Source organism: Pelophylax lessonae (genome assembly GCF_965119305.1).
Source record: "Pelophylax lessonae genome assembly, chromosome: 2".
NCBI lineage: Eukaryota > Metazoa > Chordata > Amphibia > Anura > Ranidae > Pelophylax > Pelophylax lessonae.
Genome location: NC_138769.1, coordinates 618,582,517 through 618,601,295, shown reverse-complemented (window position 1 = coordinate 618,601,295; position 18,779 = coordinate 618,582,517). Strand labels below are relative to the sequence as shown.

General features: G+C 39.2%; 1 protein-coding gene across 2 annotated transcripts in view; it reads left to right on the top strand.

The window, feature by feature from the left end:
• Window positions 1-16,193, top strand: part of PSPC1 (paraspeckle component 1) — a 166,246-nt gene extending 150,053 nt beyond the window's left edge. Inside the window, exon 7 of one of the 2 annotated variants that reach the window (XM_082244864.1) lies at window positions 16,129-16,193. In XM_082244864.1, coding sequence (XP_082100990.1) covers window positions 16,129-16,158 — 30 coding nt within the window. In that variant the 3' untranslated portion in view covers window positions 16,159-16,193. The remainder of the gene's footprint in view (window positions 1-16,128) is intronic. The other variant, XM_082244862.1, reaches the window with a different exon arrangement.
• Window positions 16,194-18,779: the final 2,586 nt, after the last annotated feature.

Sequence of the window (18,779 nt, the reverse complement as noted above, 5' to 3'; positions counted from 1 at the left end):
CGGTTCCGATTGTCGCCTGACACCCGCGATCGTTCCTAGCTGAGAGAGCACAACTGTCAGCTGTTGTAAACACAGCTGACCGTTCTTCTCCCTGCAATGATCATAGAGCCCATGTGATCCTTCTATATAGGATCACATGTCTCTATGGTCATTTCAGAAGCCTCGCCCCCCACAGTTAGAATCACTCCCCTAGGCTCACATTTAACCCCTTGATCACCCATAATGTTAACCTCTTCCCTGTCAGTGTCATTATTACAGTAACAGTGCATATTTTTAGCACTGATTACTGTAGTAATGTCACTGGTCCCCCCAAAAGTGTCACAAATATCAGTCAGGGATCCAATATGTCCACCGCAATGTCGCAGTCCCACAAACAATCTCAGATTGCCACCATTACTAGTAAAAAAATTAAAAAAAACAATGACATAAATCGTTCCCGTAGTTAGTTAGCCGCGAAAACTTTTGCGCAAACCAATCAAAATACGCTTAACTGCAATTTTTTTAAAAAAAATTTTTACCAAAAATATGTAGCAGAAAACAAATTGGCCTAAAAATGTTAAATTTTGATAACTTTTTTTTTTTTTTTTTTTTTTTTTAGAATGTCATATAGCAGAATGTGAAAAATATTGTTTTTTTTCCAAATGGTCGCTCTTTTTTTTATTTATAGAGCAAAAAATAAAAATCGCACAGATCAAATACCACCAAAAGAAAGCTCTATTTGTGGGAGCCAAATAGGACCTTGTTATTAAGGGGGCAAATCCTTCCGGTCTTAAAGTGGTTATTGTATGCTTTTACACATTGAGTTAGCCTCAGGGTGCTTTACTGGTCCAGCGCTGTGGTCCATCCATAATTCACTTTGTTTATGGATTCTTGTATGTACTTTGGGAGATATCTAGGATGAGCCCTTTTTCAGTACATATGAGGAGAATCCTTTGACACAAATATTGCAGAACTTCTGTGCAAGAAGCATCTTGTAAGGATGCTCTTAGAAGGGGACTCCTTAGGAGTCTTTTATCAAGGAAGTCGGGGGTGGGGGGTGCTAAAGCTCTTGTAGGTAAATTCTAAGCCCAGCAGTTCTGGAAGACTTAAACCTACACACTGCTTTAGAGCAACTCCTTTCTCAAGAGGCATCCTTGCCCTGCCCCAAAATAAGAGAGGTTCCAAAGTTTCTACTTTACAGCTGGTCATCCCTAATCCCTAAAGCACAAGGAGACACTTGTCCTATTCTGCATCTTAAGATTCTTAGTAAGAAAGATGCCTACTTCCTCCATTTTTCCACAGTATCAATTTGTTGTGCTTCCTTTGGGTCTTCAACAAGGTGCTAACATCTGTTCTAGCTCTGCTTGGCCCTTGGGGAATCCCCCCTCATAGGATACTTTAAAGATCTCTGTCTCAAACAGTCAAGACCATATTAACTGTTGTCTAATGGACATTGGGAACCTTGCAATGATTCTGATGGATCCTAAATCTCCAGGATTTCACGATGGATCAAAGCCATTGCTTGGAGTATCTGGGTCTGGGCTTTGATACAGCCCTGCTCAGGGTCATCCTTCCTAAACTCCTGTTTCTCCACACCCATGTTTAGAATTTATGGTCCAGGAGCCACATCCAACCATTCACTTTTTACATAAGGGTTCTGGGACTAATGGTAGCCTCCTTTTGAAACAGTAGCATATGCCCTTCTTTTTTTTTTTTTAAACCATTGCAGCACAACATGCTGGTAGCATGAGAAAAGCAGACTCCTTTTGGTCTATCCGTTCCAAGACACTGATGTTGAAGGAAGTGAATGTAAACAAATGTAAATGGTTGATCATTTGTCTACATCTGTTTTTCTATAGTGATGCATTGATGTCGGTTTTTTCATCCGTGAACAGATAGATGAAAAATGGAAAACGGTCCACATGTGTGAAAGGGGCCTTCCTTTGAATCTACTGTGGCTCAAAAAGCAACAGATGGTGCAATCAGACAACAATGTACCGTGACCATAAAGTTCAGCTAGTATTGCCCTGAAGTTTTCCTTTTTGTCTGCCATTGGCATACTTCTGTTCAATATGGGATTGATTTAACTTTTGTGGCCACTTCCAAGGAGGTTGGCTACACTCTCGTGGACCTTAATTTTCTTAATATTTGCAACTATAGTCACAGGAACATCAAGCTGATTGGAAAAGGTCTTCTACCCTTTACCTTTCACGTGCTGGTCTATTTTTTTTTCTTTTTCATCCTCTCAGCCAACACTTTTTTGCTTTCTCTGATCCATGATCAATGTGGTGCTCACTGTGATAGGAAAAAGCAACGTGACTACTTTATTTGAATAGACTGAAGATGTGTGATCCTTACTAGAACAGTTACTTTGAAATATTACTGAAATCCAATTAGTTGTGAACTTTTCTAGGAGTACCAATAAATTTGGTCCAGACCATTTCAAAATATCTTTGTAGACTAAGCAATGATTTGTCTCTTTTCATAAATTCTTTACTCTGACATATCAAAGGCATGTTGGTATACATGAGACAATTGGTTTTAATTTAAACACTTCTCAAAAGGAATTAATCCACATATGTAAGTCTTGAATAAAAAAAAAAAAAAAAACATTCAAAACACTTGTAAATAAAAAAATATTTAAGCGCAATCAGTTTCGATATCTTTTTTAATGTGACATTTTGAAATGTTTAAATGGCCGACCATTACATGCTTTCATACATTGTTACACTTTTAGGTATTATATGGGAATCTACAATCTGTCAAATCTAATCAGAAATTTTTTTTTTTTTTTTTCATATCTTCTAACCTAAAACTTCTAACTAAAATATGCAGAATTATCCTTTCTCCTATATAGCAGCTCATATAAGGTTCTTAAAGCGGAGTTCCACCCTGGTTATACATTTTTTTACAAAAATACCCCCGGGACAGTCAGGGCTAGCACATTCCACAATGGCTAGCCTCTGATCTGTCCCGGGTTGCACTTACCTTTCAGGAGAAATACTTACCTTGAAATTGTCTTCTCCAGCGCTGCCATCTCAGGTGTGGGCAGCTTGAAGCCAGCACGATCCTCTTCCGCGTCCTCTTCGGTCCTCTTCCTCCTTCGGTCCCACGATGCACTGCACCGGCCCCGACGTCACTTCCGGGTCGCGCGCGTCATCCCTCCACAGCTTCTGGGCATGCCCAGAAGCTGTTTAGAAGGGGATGACGCGCGCGCCCCGGAACTGACGTCGGGGCCGGTGCAGGCGCAATGATTCCTGGGAGCGATGACGTTCAGCTCCCAGGAATCATTGCAAAAGCCAGGAAGTGACGAATCGCCGTGGCCGCCGAGGGGAGGAAGAAGGAAGTAAGGTGAGTATATTTTCTCTAAAAGGTAAGTGAAAAAAAAAAAAAATTGCGATTATCCATTTGTTTTTCAGGTGACCGGGAGCGAGAAGATGGAGGTAAGTATAAATTTCGGGTGGAACTCCGCTTTAAGCTCCAGTTTTTAAATGTTTCTGCTAGCACTTGACTATAGCAGTAAGACCGATACCTGTGCACTGCAGTACATATCGGTGTGATATGTTGTAACTTCTCTAGATATTAGATATTGGCCATTTGTTTTTGTGTCCAACATTCATTTAATGTTTAACAAATGATGCATAGACTAGGGAGCAATATTTTCTATTTAAGAGGAATGTTACAAGTTGTACAGACCAGTAACCTTTCCTTAAATTCCCTTTTTATTCATAATTTGTGTATGAATAATTTGATGTGATTAGAACCTAGTATACAGTGTCCAATGTTCCCAATAATGTATATAATTTAGTATTTTTTTTTTCTTGTAGGAATGTTTTTTAAATTTACATCAATTTTGAACCTTGTATCACTGACCTGAAGTTAATGTATAGCACTTTAGACATTGAAGATGTAATTTTTTGAAAGGTTATCCTAAAGGATATATAAACATAAGAACAAACAATGTTGTAGCTTATCAGCCTATGGTTGTGGTGCCTGCATTCATTTTCATTTTTCAGGCTACAAGGGTAGCGGCAAGTAAAGAAAATACCTGCTGCTTTTGGCAGAAATACAATGTTCCCTGGTCGCTCTTCTGTAAACTATCTATTACTCTAATTCCATGTAATGTAGATGTTTAGAGAAAGACCTGATGTCTGAATTAAGGAAGCAGGCTGGATGCAGCCTTGGCTCCCCCCATAGACACAGTGGAAAAGTTAGTTTAGCCACCCAGGTATATCAAACCAGAGTTGCCATGTTAAAAAGGAGTAAAAAGCATGAAAACCAAAACTTAATGCAGCTACCACATTTTTTGGCTGGTAAGCTTCCTTCTATTACTTTGTGTTCGAAGGACACATTGAGGGCCTATTAACACGTTTGTGTACAATTGCAGTGCCTTAATGCACAGTCCAATTTATTATGACTGCCAGTGCACCAAACATGGGCCCCCTCTTTTTTTTTTTTTTTTTTTTAAACAATGCAGTGTACCAGTCATGTATGTTAGTAGAACCAAACACTGTGGTCAGTCACATTGTGGACTTACAACACCGTGTTTCTCAGCCTTTCCCACTGTCTTGCTAAACCACTCTTGCTCTCAGGTCTCTCCAACCTAAAGGTTAAGCATTCTAGTCCAAGAGAAGAACTAAGAGGGCTGAATAGAAATTTGAATTTGAATACAGTGTGCAGAAGACATAGGAAAGCTCTGAATTTGGGACAAGAACAACTTAATCAAGTTTGCACTTATCAAACACACACAACATACTTCCAATAGGGTATTTAAACAGATCAAAAGGGAGCAAATAAGTTATTTTAAGGGTTTAAATACATTTTAAGTGTAGAAACTCGTCATGTACATATGTTGGAGAACGTATAGTGGTTTTGTATAGGTTTTCCCTATTTTGGTCATGCTTCATAATTATGGTCAGGACTTGCATAAACATTTTTATCAAGTCTTCTTCCAGGGCAGCATCTAAGAGATAGATCTCCTCCCACCTAAAACAGGAAACGCATCATCCACCATTTTAAAAGGCCGTCGCATACCTTAGTGCCTCAGTTCTTGTGTTTCCGCCAGACCAACAGGCGCTGCAAGCAGTTTATTTTCTTCTAGGCTCTGTGCTAGTTGCAAGAGCCTCCCTGTCCGACTGCCTGCACAAGCCTCTAGGGCAGTTAGGCAGCTTCAGGACAGGGGCAACTAGAGGACCCCCCTCAGTTACTTCCTCCTTTTTTGCCCAAAGTTTCGCTCCCACTGGGGGTGTAAGCAACTGTCAAACCCCCCCCCCCCCCATCTGCAAGCATCAAAACGATAGTGCCCCGAGTGTGCCTCACTCGTTGCTGCAGGGCCAGGAGGCAGAGGGGCACTTGCTTTTTTTTTTCCCCCCAGGCATTGGCTCCTACCTGCTGTGATCTGGACCACATGGTGGACCAAGATGGCACTGTCTTGCTCATGGGACGTGGTGACATCACTTCTGACCGGCGCCATCTTGGTAGAGGTATAAGATGTGTAGTACACCGCACTACTGGTTGCGTCACTTGCATGTACATCCTGATTGGGTGCAGTGAGTGACATCCCTTCCGCTTTCGCAAAGGTGCAGTTTTTTGGACCATATAACCTTAATCTTACTGAGCCAGACCCCTTCTGCAGCAGGAGGACAGAGCACACTAACAGCAGATGTGTCCACCCGTATTACTAATTAGGCAGTCTGGGGGGGGGGGGGGAGAGAGAACGGAGAAGGGGCAGGAAAGCTTTCAAGGAACGTGTTGGATGTTTGCTTGAAGCGGACCATGTTGGATGCTGCACTATCCTGCCCTGCAGAGCCTGCAAGCCAGGACCGCTCCAAGGTAAGCCAGAGCATGCTTAGGCCACCTCTGTACTTGCCAAACCAATATGCACATAATGCAAGTTAGTGGCAGCAGTGATTTTGGCTAAGACCAGCAGCATGTATTCCCTTTCTAAGCATGTGCTTTCCTTTGAGGGCAAAGGGAAGCCAGCTGGGCCAAAAATCTTTGCCAAAAGTGCATAAGCAAACCTGTGGCAAAAGAATCCCTGGGAGTCCCAAAAGGATTACTCTCCGTAAAAGTCAGACACTTTCCTCTCCCTAGAGTCTGGGTGCAATCAGGTCTTTGTGTGCTTGATTTTGGTTTGGATCCTGCAACATATAATTGACCGAATCCTGTGCCAAATGACTGCTTTTTATCACAGGCAGGTGGTTTACTGCTGACTGCTCTGGCCACATTTTCAGGTTTAGGATGTCGGCAGCTTTAATTTACTACCAGGCCTGACCAGATTAAGGCTGGCCATGCATGTTTGATTATCTTGTGCAATTTTTCTTTGGATTTACCAAAGACCATGTGATATGAGGTCAAAACTAAACAACACTTTGAATTGTATCCAATTAGGGATTGTATAATGTATGGCCAGCCTAAGACCTCAGGAACTGAAAGACTTTGGGAGCTTCTCACCTGAGTGAGATATCCAGGTTTACTTCAGTGTACTTTTCTCTATGGGTGACTCATTCCAACTAATCATTTGGCCATGGTCAGTAAGGAGTGGAAGCTGTACCTATCATGGGTTACTAGTAGCCACTATACACACCACTTGGTGTGCTCACCTTAACACTTTTTACCTGAAGTCCCCCAGTACTTCAACTGGATAGATATATAATGCATTGGTAGCCACAGAACAAGTTTTTACCTAGGTCCTGGATTCTGCTATCTGCTTGCTGGCATAAACCTCAATTGCATATGCATTGCAGACCTTCGTATCTCTTAGTTGAATGAACCATGACTGTACTCAGGGTTCTGCATTATGCTAGTATTTTATGTATATCTTGAACATTACACATGAAGTGGATATATTGGGGGCATGATCTCTGGTGGCTGTAGTTAAACTAGATTTCCTTAGCAAATTTCATGTGAAACGTTAATTTGCAATTTGTGACTGTGCTTTTAATAAACTATTTCTCCATTTATGCTGTTTGCAATAAACCTTCTTTTAGAAGCAGTTTTTTTCCCAGAAGTTTCCGTTAGGCCTGCAACTAACTTATTTTGTCTGTCGACTTATCTAACGATTATTTTTATTTTTTTTGCTTAATTGAGTGTTCTTTTTTGATTAGCTAATTAATCCTTTGAATAACTTTACAAAAAATGATACGTACAACTTCTAATATAATATTTCAACTTTTGTTAAATTTTTTCCAAAAAATACTTCAATGTGGTTGAAGTTTTTACAGTATACAAAAATGAAGTGGCAAAAATAAAATGTAAAAAGGGAAAAATTTCTGCGCTAAAGATAAAATTATATGAGTGAAATAGCATACAAGCAAAGCTGCTGGCACTGATCTATAGTGTACTTTTATTATATGAGAGGAGAGTAGGGTAAAGCTCTATAGTGTGCATATACTTTATTAGATGAGAGCGGGGTAAAGCCTATCAGTGCCCATCAGTGAAGGAGAAAGATGAATTCCTTATTTACAAAATGTTATAACAGAAACTAAGAAAAACCTTTCTCAGTTGAACCTACAGACAGGTCCATCAGCCTGCACAGTATTGTATGAATCTTTCTCCAAGTTATTTCTGCTGGAAACGGCTCTCTGCCATCAGCAGCAGCATGGCGTACTTTGTGGATCTTCTCACAGCAGGGGTTGCAGCAAACACTGACCCCGACATAGTGATTACCTTATCTCCCAATCTTTTCATGCCTCAGTCTTTTCAGGCTTTCCCGGTCTTTTCATGTCTTGTGCACTCTGAGGAGGGGGAGGAGGAGAACAACAGGCACGAGCAGGGGGCGTGTGACGCATCGACGCCTTTCACGCACGTCGACGTATTTCTTTAGTCGACATAATCGATTACGTCGACGCATCGTTGCAGCACTAGTTTCCATATGATGGTGCAATATACAGAACACTGTTATCCTTATGTGTTTTAACCGCTTGCCGACCGCCGCAAGTAGATTTACTGCGGCGGTCAGCCCCTGCCAGGCAGAGTGACGTTAATTAACGTCACTAGCCTGGGAGGGTCTGGGGAGTGAGCGAGCGCCCGCGGAGGCGCGCTCCCGGACCCCCCCGCGCGTGTGACCAGCGGACTCGATGTCCGCCGGCCACTCGCTGATCGTCAGGGGAGAGGGAGAATGTCAGGCAGCTTGTGTAAACAAGCTGCCTGTCATTCTCCTCGCTGTAAAGACACTGATCACACGGATCTAGTATGTAGATCCGTTGATCAGTGTCCTTACAGCTAGAGCCACAGCCAATCACAGTAAGAATCACGCCCCTAGGGACACACACAGCCCCTCCCTCCCAAATAAAGTTAACCCCTTCACTGCCAGTGTATTTTTACAGTAACAGTGCATATGTATAGCACTGATTACTGTAGAAATGTCACTGGTAACCCCAAAAATGTCAGTCAAGGGTCCGATCTGTCCGCCGCAATGTCGCAGTACCGCAAAAAAAATCGCAGATCGCCGCCATTACGCGTTAAAAAAAAAAACAACAAAAATGACAAAAATCTTTCCCTTTGTTAGTAAACGCGATAACTTTTGCGCAAACCAATCAAAATACGCTTTTTGCGATTTTTTTTTTTTTTTTTTTTTTTTTTTTTTTACCAAACATAGGATAAAACAAATTGGCCAAAAATGTTAAAAAATTTTGATTTTTACATTTTTTTGGGGGGGGATTTCATATAAAAAAATGTGAAAAATATTGCTATTTTTGCAAAATTGTCGCTCTTTTTTTGTTTATAGCGCGTGATCAAAAAATCGCACAGGTGATCAAATACCACCAAAAGAAAGCTCTGTTTGTGGGAAAAAAAGGACGTCAAATTCGTTTAGGTACAGCGTCGCACGACCGCGCAATTGTCCGTTAAAGTCACGCAGTGCCGAATCGCAAAATACCCCCAGGTCTTTTAGCAGGAAAATCCTCCGGGGCTTAAGTGGTTAAATGACATGGGGGTTCAGTTGTTTCTACTGCATCCATTTGAATATATTCAGATGGTAATTACACATGAAGGGCCCAAGAGTACTGGCTGCCAAAACTTCTCTGATGGTTCTGCAGCATATCTCAATATGTTTTGTCTACATTTAGGATATTGTTTGGACATTTCCATGGACATGAAATGGACTATTGGGTATTGGACATTTAGTTGTGAATGTTAAACTAACTTCTTTGTCGCAGATCAAGGCTTTTGCCAAGTATCTGTAACGGTTTTTATTTGATACTATTGATAGTCTTTTTGCATGGTCCTCAGCCGTATATGGGCCATGATTTTGGAAGCTTTTATTATATGCATACTGATTTAACTCTGACTATATGCAGTTGGCAATATGGTGGTCTTTATATGTAGACGTGTGTTTGCCTAGTTTGGAGATCAGGCCTCTGAGCAGGAGCCTGACTGGGTTGTATCTATCCATGTATGTGGATTGTCCAGGAGACCTAGCTCCTGAGGCTTTGTCCAGCAGACAATCATATCCCACACATTCAGGCATTACCAGACACATTCCCTGGGCCTGACACTGGTAGCTTATAGGACATGATTCTAGTCTTCTAGCTTCAGGAGAATTTGGTATATTGCTTATCTCCTCAAAAGCAATTGTGTTTATGCAGGCATCCCTACAGTAGAGATGGTCTTCAGGTTATGGCACTATATAAGAGGGTGTGCCTCTACACTAAGGATGTGGGGCCACTACATTATATCAGTGTCTATGTTCTATACAGTAGAATATACCGGGCCAGGCCTTCAGAGACAGCCAGGTCATTCACATAAAAATCTTCAGCACGTTTTATGTGCAGAGTTTATGGGTGTTTCAGCCTATCATTTGCTATCACTCGGACCTTATACCTGGCTTGGGTTATGGTATTATATTCAAATATAGTCGATATGTATCTTTTTATATGGCCCCTGAGCAGAAGTGAATCATCGGGCCCCTTTCACACTTGTGTGACTTGTCCTGTGACTTGGGACTGCAAGTCACATGACAAGTCATAATCTATTTCCAGTGAGTAATGTTCATATCTGTGCGGCTTCAAGTTGCAGCAACTTCAATGTAGCCCTTGCACTTTGGCCCGACTTTGATGCATTTTAAGTTCTATAGACCTCAAGATTACACAGGCATTGCTTCAGTCCAGTCAAAATCATGCGACAAGGGCTAAAGGGACCTAAAGTGGAACAAATCCTATCGATTTAGGTCTCAGTTACAATACTGGAATGCCTGGATCGCTAACTGTCACTTGTGCTTGTTGCATCAACCAAACTGTTAAACCATCAAATGGCTGGTGTCATGACTCGCATCATATGTGCAGCACCATGACTGTTACAGATCAGACAGAAGCAGCTTCCTTGGCGGTAAAGGATAATAGGGTTTAATTCTTCTTTAAGGCTGTCAGCAGATAGGTCTACGATCTCTGCAGTGCCTAAAAATGCATAAAATGGGGAGCAACTGAGCAGGATGAGTCTGTGTATTACTGAATTTTACAGAGAGACCCTTCTTTTTAGCGTTTGACATAGCTATACCTGCAGAAGGGGCCAGCCTGAGGTGATATAGCAGGACTTCGTTTTCTGGCAGTCCTCCTTAACAGAACTTGGTGTAACAATCAAAATGAACAGGTTATCCTGTTACTGCTGCAGACTCAGTCTCTTCAAGCAGGGAACTACCCAACTCTACTCATACCAGTATCACAACTAGTCCTTCGGGGAACTCAGACTTAATACTAAGGAAGAACACCTGACATTTGCATTCAGATGAGGGGACAGTTGTATTGCATATGCAAGAATGTACTGTATGATTGTTCTTACATATTGCTCATTTGCATTGTAACTGATTGGCAGTCTAGCAGTTTCTGTATTTCTTTCTTTTTGTGGTCGGAGCGCTTTCCTGGTCACCCCTTTCTACACCGATGGTCAAGAGCGTTGTTAGTCCATGCTTTAAGTAGCTATTTGGACACATCAGGAGTTGCAGTGGTAATTATGGTCTAGGTATCATGGCATTCTACTATATTGTTGTCTTTACAGTAGTTCACTCCACTCGGATTCAGGTATGGGTGATCTCTTAGCTATTTTCAGAACCAACCAGGGATGGAAAGCAGCGTCTCCATGCTTTACAGTGCCTGATTGGCTACTCACGGGACCTGGGTGGTCCCGGCGGGCAATGACACTTAGAAAACCAAATGGCATCATAGCAATGGTTTTTTGTTGCCATTTTTATTTTTTGTAGGGTGGCATTCTAATCACAGCTGTAGGGGGTTTTTGGGCCTGTCCAGCCAAGTCCAATTTTTCAGTGGAAAGGTCCTTCAGGCTGTTGACCCGACACCCCCCCCTTCAGTTGTATTACTTGCTTAATCCTCTCAGATGCTGCCCTGGAAGACGACTTGCGAAAAACAGTTGGGTGCCTGGTAACTCTAGGAACTCTTCCAGGGCAGCACTCATAACCGTCCATATTTTTTTAGGCGGATGTTTTATGGAAGGATGGTGTATATTTGCCTGTTTTTCCTCTGGTACTTGTATATTACTGAGGTATGTGACGGCCTTTTAAAATGGTGGATGATGTGTTCACTGTTTTAGGTGGGAGGAGACTTATCGCTCAGATGCTGCCCTGAAAGGCTTCCTAGAAAAAGTTACCAAGTACCGAACTGTTTTTTTCTCTAAACCGGTGTTGAAAAACCCGGTTTACAGGCCTCAGTAGTTAAAGCTGAATTTTATACATGATTGCAGGGATTGTCCCTTACCATATGGCTCAATCTTAGACTTCTGTCAAAGCAAGCCAAAATGCAGGGAGCTGTGCTATAGTGCTCTGGGAATGCTTTGTCATGTATTAAAGGTCTGTCAGTTGTGTGTTTAAATCTATATATAGAATAGAACTGTAGGTTCCATTTACCACAAAACAATGAAAGCATCCCTTCGTCCTACTGTCTTCTATATAATTAGAGCAATAACTGCATGTGGGTCTATGATTAAAATAGTTTAAGCTATAAATATATAATCATACGCTTTTCAGCTAACCTATCTGAACATAGACACGTTTTGGACATGTCAAAATGAAGGGTGCATGGTTTGTAAGAAAAGGTTAACAAAATATTGGACCTGTAACAGGAAATTAAACATTACTAAAAAAGAAACCATATACTCAGTGGCTCCAGCACAAAACCCTTCCACGTCTACGCCATAATCCTCTATTCACCTGTGTAGAAGGGATTATGTCTTTAACAGCATATATGATGAGGTATTTTCAGATAACCTGTGTTCTCTAACAGAAATACTTGCCTCTGGTTTCTAGTTGTGAAATGTGATATGCATTGCAACTAACAGGGCTGTTTGTTAATCCAAGTCAGTGACTAGGAATGTGGGCTGGACAGAAGTATGAGAGCTTGCAGTGAGCAAAATCTGATGTTTTTCAAAGCAGATGTGACATGCAAAGAAAAGGTAAGATATATAAATTCACTATCCTCTACAACACGTTCATTTTGTAAATATTTCTTGGCACTTTGGTTGATAAAATAAATATCTAGACCTAGTAGCATAGCTGATGTCTGGCATGGTCATTGTATAATAAAGCAGTTGTACCTGCAACAATTTTGCTTTATCTAAGTGGCCTTAATATAGCTGAATTGCACATGGAGTATACATGAACCTTGATGAGAATAACCCTTTTTAACCCAGTGTTTTAGTGACCAACGTTAAAGAACTGCTGAACACCACACATTAGAGTTTATAAACTATAAAGGAAAGTTCTTCCATGCTTTTCACACTTTATTGGTCAACTAGAACAGACTGCAGATGAATGGAATTTTCCATTAGCTTCCTCCACTTCTGATACTTTGTAACATCTTCAGTAGCAGGACATAAATCCAATAATGTGGAGAGAGACTGACTACAAGGCCTACATTTGTGCCCTGACAAACTGAAATACCACCTTGGTATTTTTTTTTTATTTTTCTGACAGAATATGCAAGCACATGCTATTGCATACTTCAACTTTGATTTTTAAATAGGAATGGCATGCTACATATATTTTACCAATGGGCCTTGTTTATCTTGTTGGCCATATCAACTGGTCAGTTAAGTTTTTTTTATTTTATTATTGCTCCTCTTTCTTTAAAAAGGAAGGGGATAATCTACTTGGCTGCCATGAACAGAAAATACTGTTTGGTCTGGGCCACCTTTAGTCTATAACTTTTATAGAGCTTTATTTTTCCCTTTTTAACAACCAGGTTACGTTGTTAAACTCCTCTTCGTAGCATGGATGGTAAAAATGTTAAAGCTCAAAGACTTTTGATGATAAAGGGCAAACCGCTGGTTTGATTTACCAAAATTGGCAATTGCAAAATTCTGGTGCAGCTAGCCAATCGGCTTTGAATGTCGCTGATTTGTTTATATGCAGAGCAACACTAAATTTTGTACTCTACAATTTTGGTAAAAAAAAACACTGGGTGACTTGATTAGAAACTTTTACAGCACTTTATCCATTTTTATTGCTAAAAAATACTTGGTTCATAAGGATTACCATTTTATACCCCCCTTTCCCTGTCTGTTCCCTCACCTCTAATGTATTTAGCTAACAGTAATTTTTATAACAGTTTGACAGTTTTAAATAGCATAATTGTTCTCTATGGCTTGTGATTGCTAGCATGTTTCCTCTTTCAATTCATTCTGTTATTTCATTGAAAATATATGCTGTAACAGATTTAGAATGTCTGTCTTATTTGTGACACTGTAATCTTATGTTGCTAGGATTAGCAATCTAGTTACTCATCATTAACTTGCATTAACACATGCAAACGCTGCTCATTATCAAACATTTTTTACAATATCTATACCTAATATTTAGATCATGTGTATCTCTATTAGTACCTAATATTTGGATCATATAACTCTGAATAGGGCTTATTTTAATGATGTTTGTAGAGCTTTTTCATTAAAAGATTCCCTTTTCTGTAAATTTTTAGCTATAACCTGAAATATGCAGATGATGGATGGCATTTATAAATGTATACATATATTTATATGTAAAAACCTTGGAATTGAAAATGTTATAAACCACTTCCTATTCCATTACTGTTCTATATATAGTATATATAATACTTTCGTTTATTCTGGTAATTTTCTCTCCAATTCTTCCTGTCATCTTAATGTCAGTTGAAAACTTTGCAAATGAGAGCAACCATATAATTGGATAGGCATTCTATTAGATTTTAAATATCTTTTTGGGGTAGAGGCATTTGGACAGGCTAGATTTATGGGCTGATGTTGGGGTTCGGTGGTATACCATCAATGAATTGCTGTCATGTATTGAGCATGTAACTGTCTGAGATATTCATGTATTTCACATTTGTAATGGTTTGTATTTGTTGATGGCTATGTGCAAACAGCAGATCTTTTGCAGGTTTAACTTCTTTAAGCATAGGTAACATTCCGATTTATAGTTTGCTGTTTTCAGTAATCAAAAGCGCTAGAATACCATTTTGATAATAGCTTGACTTGTGTATTGCTCATTAAGAGCTATGCTGTAACACTGTATTCTAAGAATTTGATATTTTGGTTGCAATCTAGTTTTACAGTAAATTGTATCAAGGAGGAACGTTTCAAAGTAGGAGTGTAGTGCTATAAGGTCTGTGCATTTTTACCTTTGACTTTTCTGATCCATCATTACAGCCCCTCAAAAGCCCTGTGTTTGTTGAGAACTAGCCAACAGTCTATTTCTAAGGATTTGTCTGCCATCTTGATACTACTTGGCCCTTTTAAGAAGGGGGAACACCCACCGAAAGCTTGTCCTGAAAATTTGGACATTTATGCAAATAAAGTTTTTGCAGACATTACTCAGTTTTTGTAACAAGTGCACTAATATGGCTATAATCACCTCTTCCTTCTTACATGGCAGTCCTGATGTCAGATTGGTTGCTCAGGCACTGATTCGTGCAGGTCTGAATAGAGTGGTATTCTATTTAAAAAAAAAAAAAAAGTACAGGGTTTTTGATGGGTTCTCTAAAACACTTTAGATTAAATTGATAATTATAGTTTCCCTTTAAAGGCATACTCTTGTAATCTAGAATATATATTGCACTGTAGTTAGGAAGAAGAGATGGAGAGATTTTACCAAGAAGGAAAACACAGAATCGGACACCTATCTAATTTCAACTTTCTTTCAAAATTTTCAAAATTCAACTTCCTCTTAAATCTATTTCAATATTTGGTGTACACATACAACACCAGAAACTTTGAAGATAAAAATACAAGAATAAAAGCACAACAGTACCCAGGTATTTGGGCATATACAGTGTTTTGCATCCCTTGTACCTGCAAATCCTGTACATGCAACTCTTAAAGAGTTCTACAAACATCAGTACTATATAAAGTCATTAGGCATGTTTTTTTTTTTTTTTTTGTTACATAAACTTCTAAGTGTCCAGGGACATGTATTTAGCGGAACTTTATCTGACCAGTAGAAAGGACTTTTAGGGTTTTATGAATCCCGGGATCTTGCGTAAATCTGTCTCATAAATTACATCTCTTCTCTTTTCCATTGCTTCGTTGTGTTAAAGTCTGTAAAACTCCTACAGTAAGGCCCTTGCTCATTTTGCTTTTTCCTGCACAGTTAAATCTTGCTATAATAACATGTATACGATTTTAAGAGTAGCCTACTGAGTTTAATATCCACCTATGTTTTGTGAAAGACCTCAAGATCTGTTTTCTGCTACTGTTGCTCATCATTTTAGCTCTGTTGTGTGTATTAAAATATTAACGGATAAAACGTCTGATCTTGCCAGTCTGAATATCCATATAGGTTTTTTTTTCCTGTAGAAGCAGTACTTGAATTAATCGTTAGATCAGTGATATAAAATTTAGGAACTTATAAATACTTGTAAAAACAAATTGGTCTTGGATAATTTTTTAAAAGAAAACGTTTTAATACAGGGCAATTCCTCAGTATTACTCCAGCCTGTATGGAGTTTACATATCTTAATTTTGTATTTATAGTTTACTGGAATATAATTAGTGATACTGAATATTGTCCTTTGAAATGTAAGTGTCATCTGTCTAAAATATTATTGCTTATGTGTTTATACCTTATCTAGGCATCTGTGTGATTAATTTAGTTTGTCATACATTTGGGTTTTTTTGGTGCTATGTGTTCATCTTATCTTAAATTAATTATTTTATCTTTTCTGTTTTCAGAACAGTCACAAAGGAATTGATGGTGGCTGAGAAAATTACATGAAGAAAGGCTTGTGATCTTTCAGGTAGGTAATTAAGTTAACTTCAGTATTAACACTGATTTAGGGCTGCAACAAGCGATTTTCATAATTAGTTGGCCAATTATTGTTTCCATTAGTCAGATAACCTTAAAAATGTGGTGTATAATTTTAGTTAATATGTAAAGTTTTTTTGTTTTTTGTTTTTTTTTTTTTTTTGTTTTAAAAGCACTTTATTCCTAAATATCCTTCTTGGTCAAAGGAATTTTCAGACGTATGTGGTTTTTGTTAAGAAATTACATTGATTTTAAAACTAAATGTTAAAAGCAAGTGAAATTTTCAATTGACATTCCTTTATTCAGCGAATGTACAAAGATTTTTCGTATAAATATTCTCGTCCGAAAATTTATACGTGTATGGCCTGCATAAGGCTTGGTTCACACCTATGCCGTTTGTTTTGGATCCCTTTTTGCTGTGAGATTTTGCTTTTTTTTTTTTTTTTTTTTGGCCAATTTGTTGGGCAGATTAAAAAAACACAAACGCACTACATGCTTTTCTGCAGTTTCTCCATTGAAGTCTATTGAACCAAAAAAGTAAAAAAAAGCACCTTTTTCTTTTGAAAAAAGTCCTTGACCCTTTCCAAATATGCAGCGGCTGAAAAAAGCGTAGATGTAAATGTGTCTCATCGGAAACCATGTGGAATGAACTGTAGTGCGTTTCTGCAAAAAGCACCAAAAAAACGCATGTGAAATGGGGTTAAAAATAAAATTAGCCCTTTATAATACAAAAAGAACAGATCGCTACTATAAGGGGTTTTTTTATATTGTGAAACAGTGAAAGTTATCTATATTGCTTAATATACATACACTTAGAAGTAGGATATATGGGCGTTTTTTAACTAGGAGTCAGACATGAAGCTATATGAATGGTGGAAAGGAGATCTTAATCTTTTATATTAAAGTAGTAATAAAAGCTGAGACTTTTTTTTTTGTTGTTTTTTTCCATGGATATAATTTTTTAAATATAATGCACAATACTGATAAAGTTTAATTTAACCACTTACCGCATACTAACTTATATTTACGTTGGCAGATTTGCGGTAGTATACCTGGGATGATGCCTCTAGCTAGAGTCCCTGTACCGTGGTTTAGTGCCAACGGTCGGCTTTCCGTCGGTAATGACCGATGCGGCTCAGGAGCCGCTCGATCGTTACCCGGGTGAGCGGGAGGGGACGTCCCCCTCCTGCTGGCTTTTGTGACGGAAACGGCTTTGATCGGGTCTCCGATGACGTAACACGGAGGCGGCGTCCATGACGTCACTTCCGGGTTACTGTGCTGCAAAAGGCGGCAAGTTTAAAAACGGCTGTATGCAAAAACGTAGTTTTCGGCGTTTTGCATACATGGAAGTGTAGTGGAGGGGTCGAGGGTCTTTTAGACCCTCGATCCCTCCATAAAGAGTACCTGTCACTACATATTGGTGTCACAAGGGATGTTTACATTGCTTGTGACAGCAATAAAAGTGATCAGATTTTTTTTTTTTTAAACTGTAATAAAGTTAAAAAAAAAAAATAAAATAGGAAAAAAAAAAATTTAGCCGCCCCCGTCACCGTTAGCTCGCGCAAAAAAAAATGTATACGGAAGTAGAGCCGCGAATGAAATCGCTGTTCAAACCACACATGTGAGGTATCGCCACGATCGCCAGAGCGTGAGCAATAATTAAAAAAAAAATGAGCTACACTCTTAACTCTAAACTGGTAACCGTTAAATTTAAAGCGTCGCCTATTGAGATCTCTATTGACCGTAGTTTGTCGCCATCCCGCGGGGGGGGGGGGGGGGCGTGCAATTTTAAACCGTAACATGTTGGGTATCTATTTACTCGGCGTGACATCATCTTTCACAATATAATAAAAATGGGCTAACTTTACTGTTTAGTATTTTTTAAATGCAGTGAAATGTGATTTTTCAAAATGTTTCCAAAAAAATGGCGTTTTAAAGACCGCTGCGCAAATACTGCGTGACAAAAAATATTGCAATGACCGACATTTTATTCCCTAGAGTCTTTGCTAAACAAAATATATATAATGTTTGGGGGTTCTAAGTAGTTTTCTAGGAAAAAATACTGGTTTTAACTTGGAAAAAAAAAGTGTCCGAAATAGGGCTGGGGCTTAAGTGGTTAAATGTAATTGTAATGTCTTATATTACCTCCAGTCTATCAGCCTCTACCTTCCCTGGGTTCAGATGCTGATCTTCCCTGCGCGGTCTTTAAAGTGATTTTATTTTTTAAACGGCAAACATGTTATACTTACCTGCTCTGTGTAATGGTTTTGCACAGAGCAGCCCTGATACAGAGTGAAAAAATGTCTGCCTTTTCAATCATTTACTTCCTGCCCATGACTACATGTCCCATGAAGCATTTCTCCTCACACATTCACAAGTTTTCAGGCACTTACAGGTATGGACGTTATACTGAGCTGTATGTGTGCTGCACTGTATTTCCTGATATGTAAACAAAGAATGCATTCTGTATGCAGGCCAACGAATGAATTATGAAAATAGTTGACAGCTATTTTCACAATTGATTAGATTTTGATTAGTTGTTTCAGCCCTACACTGATTAACACCTAGGTAACCCTAA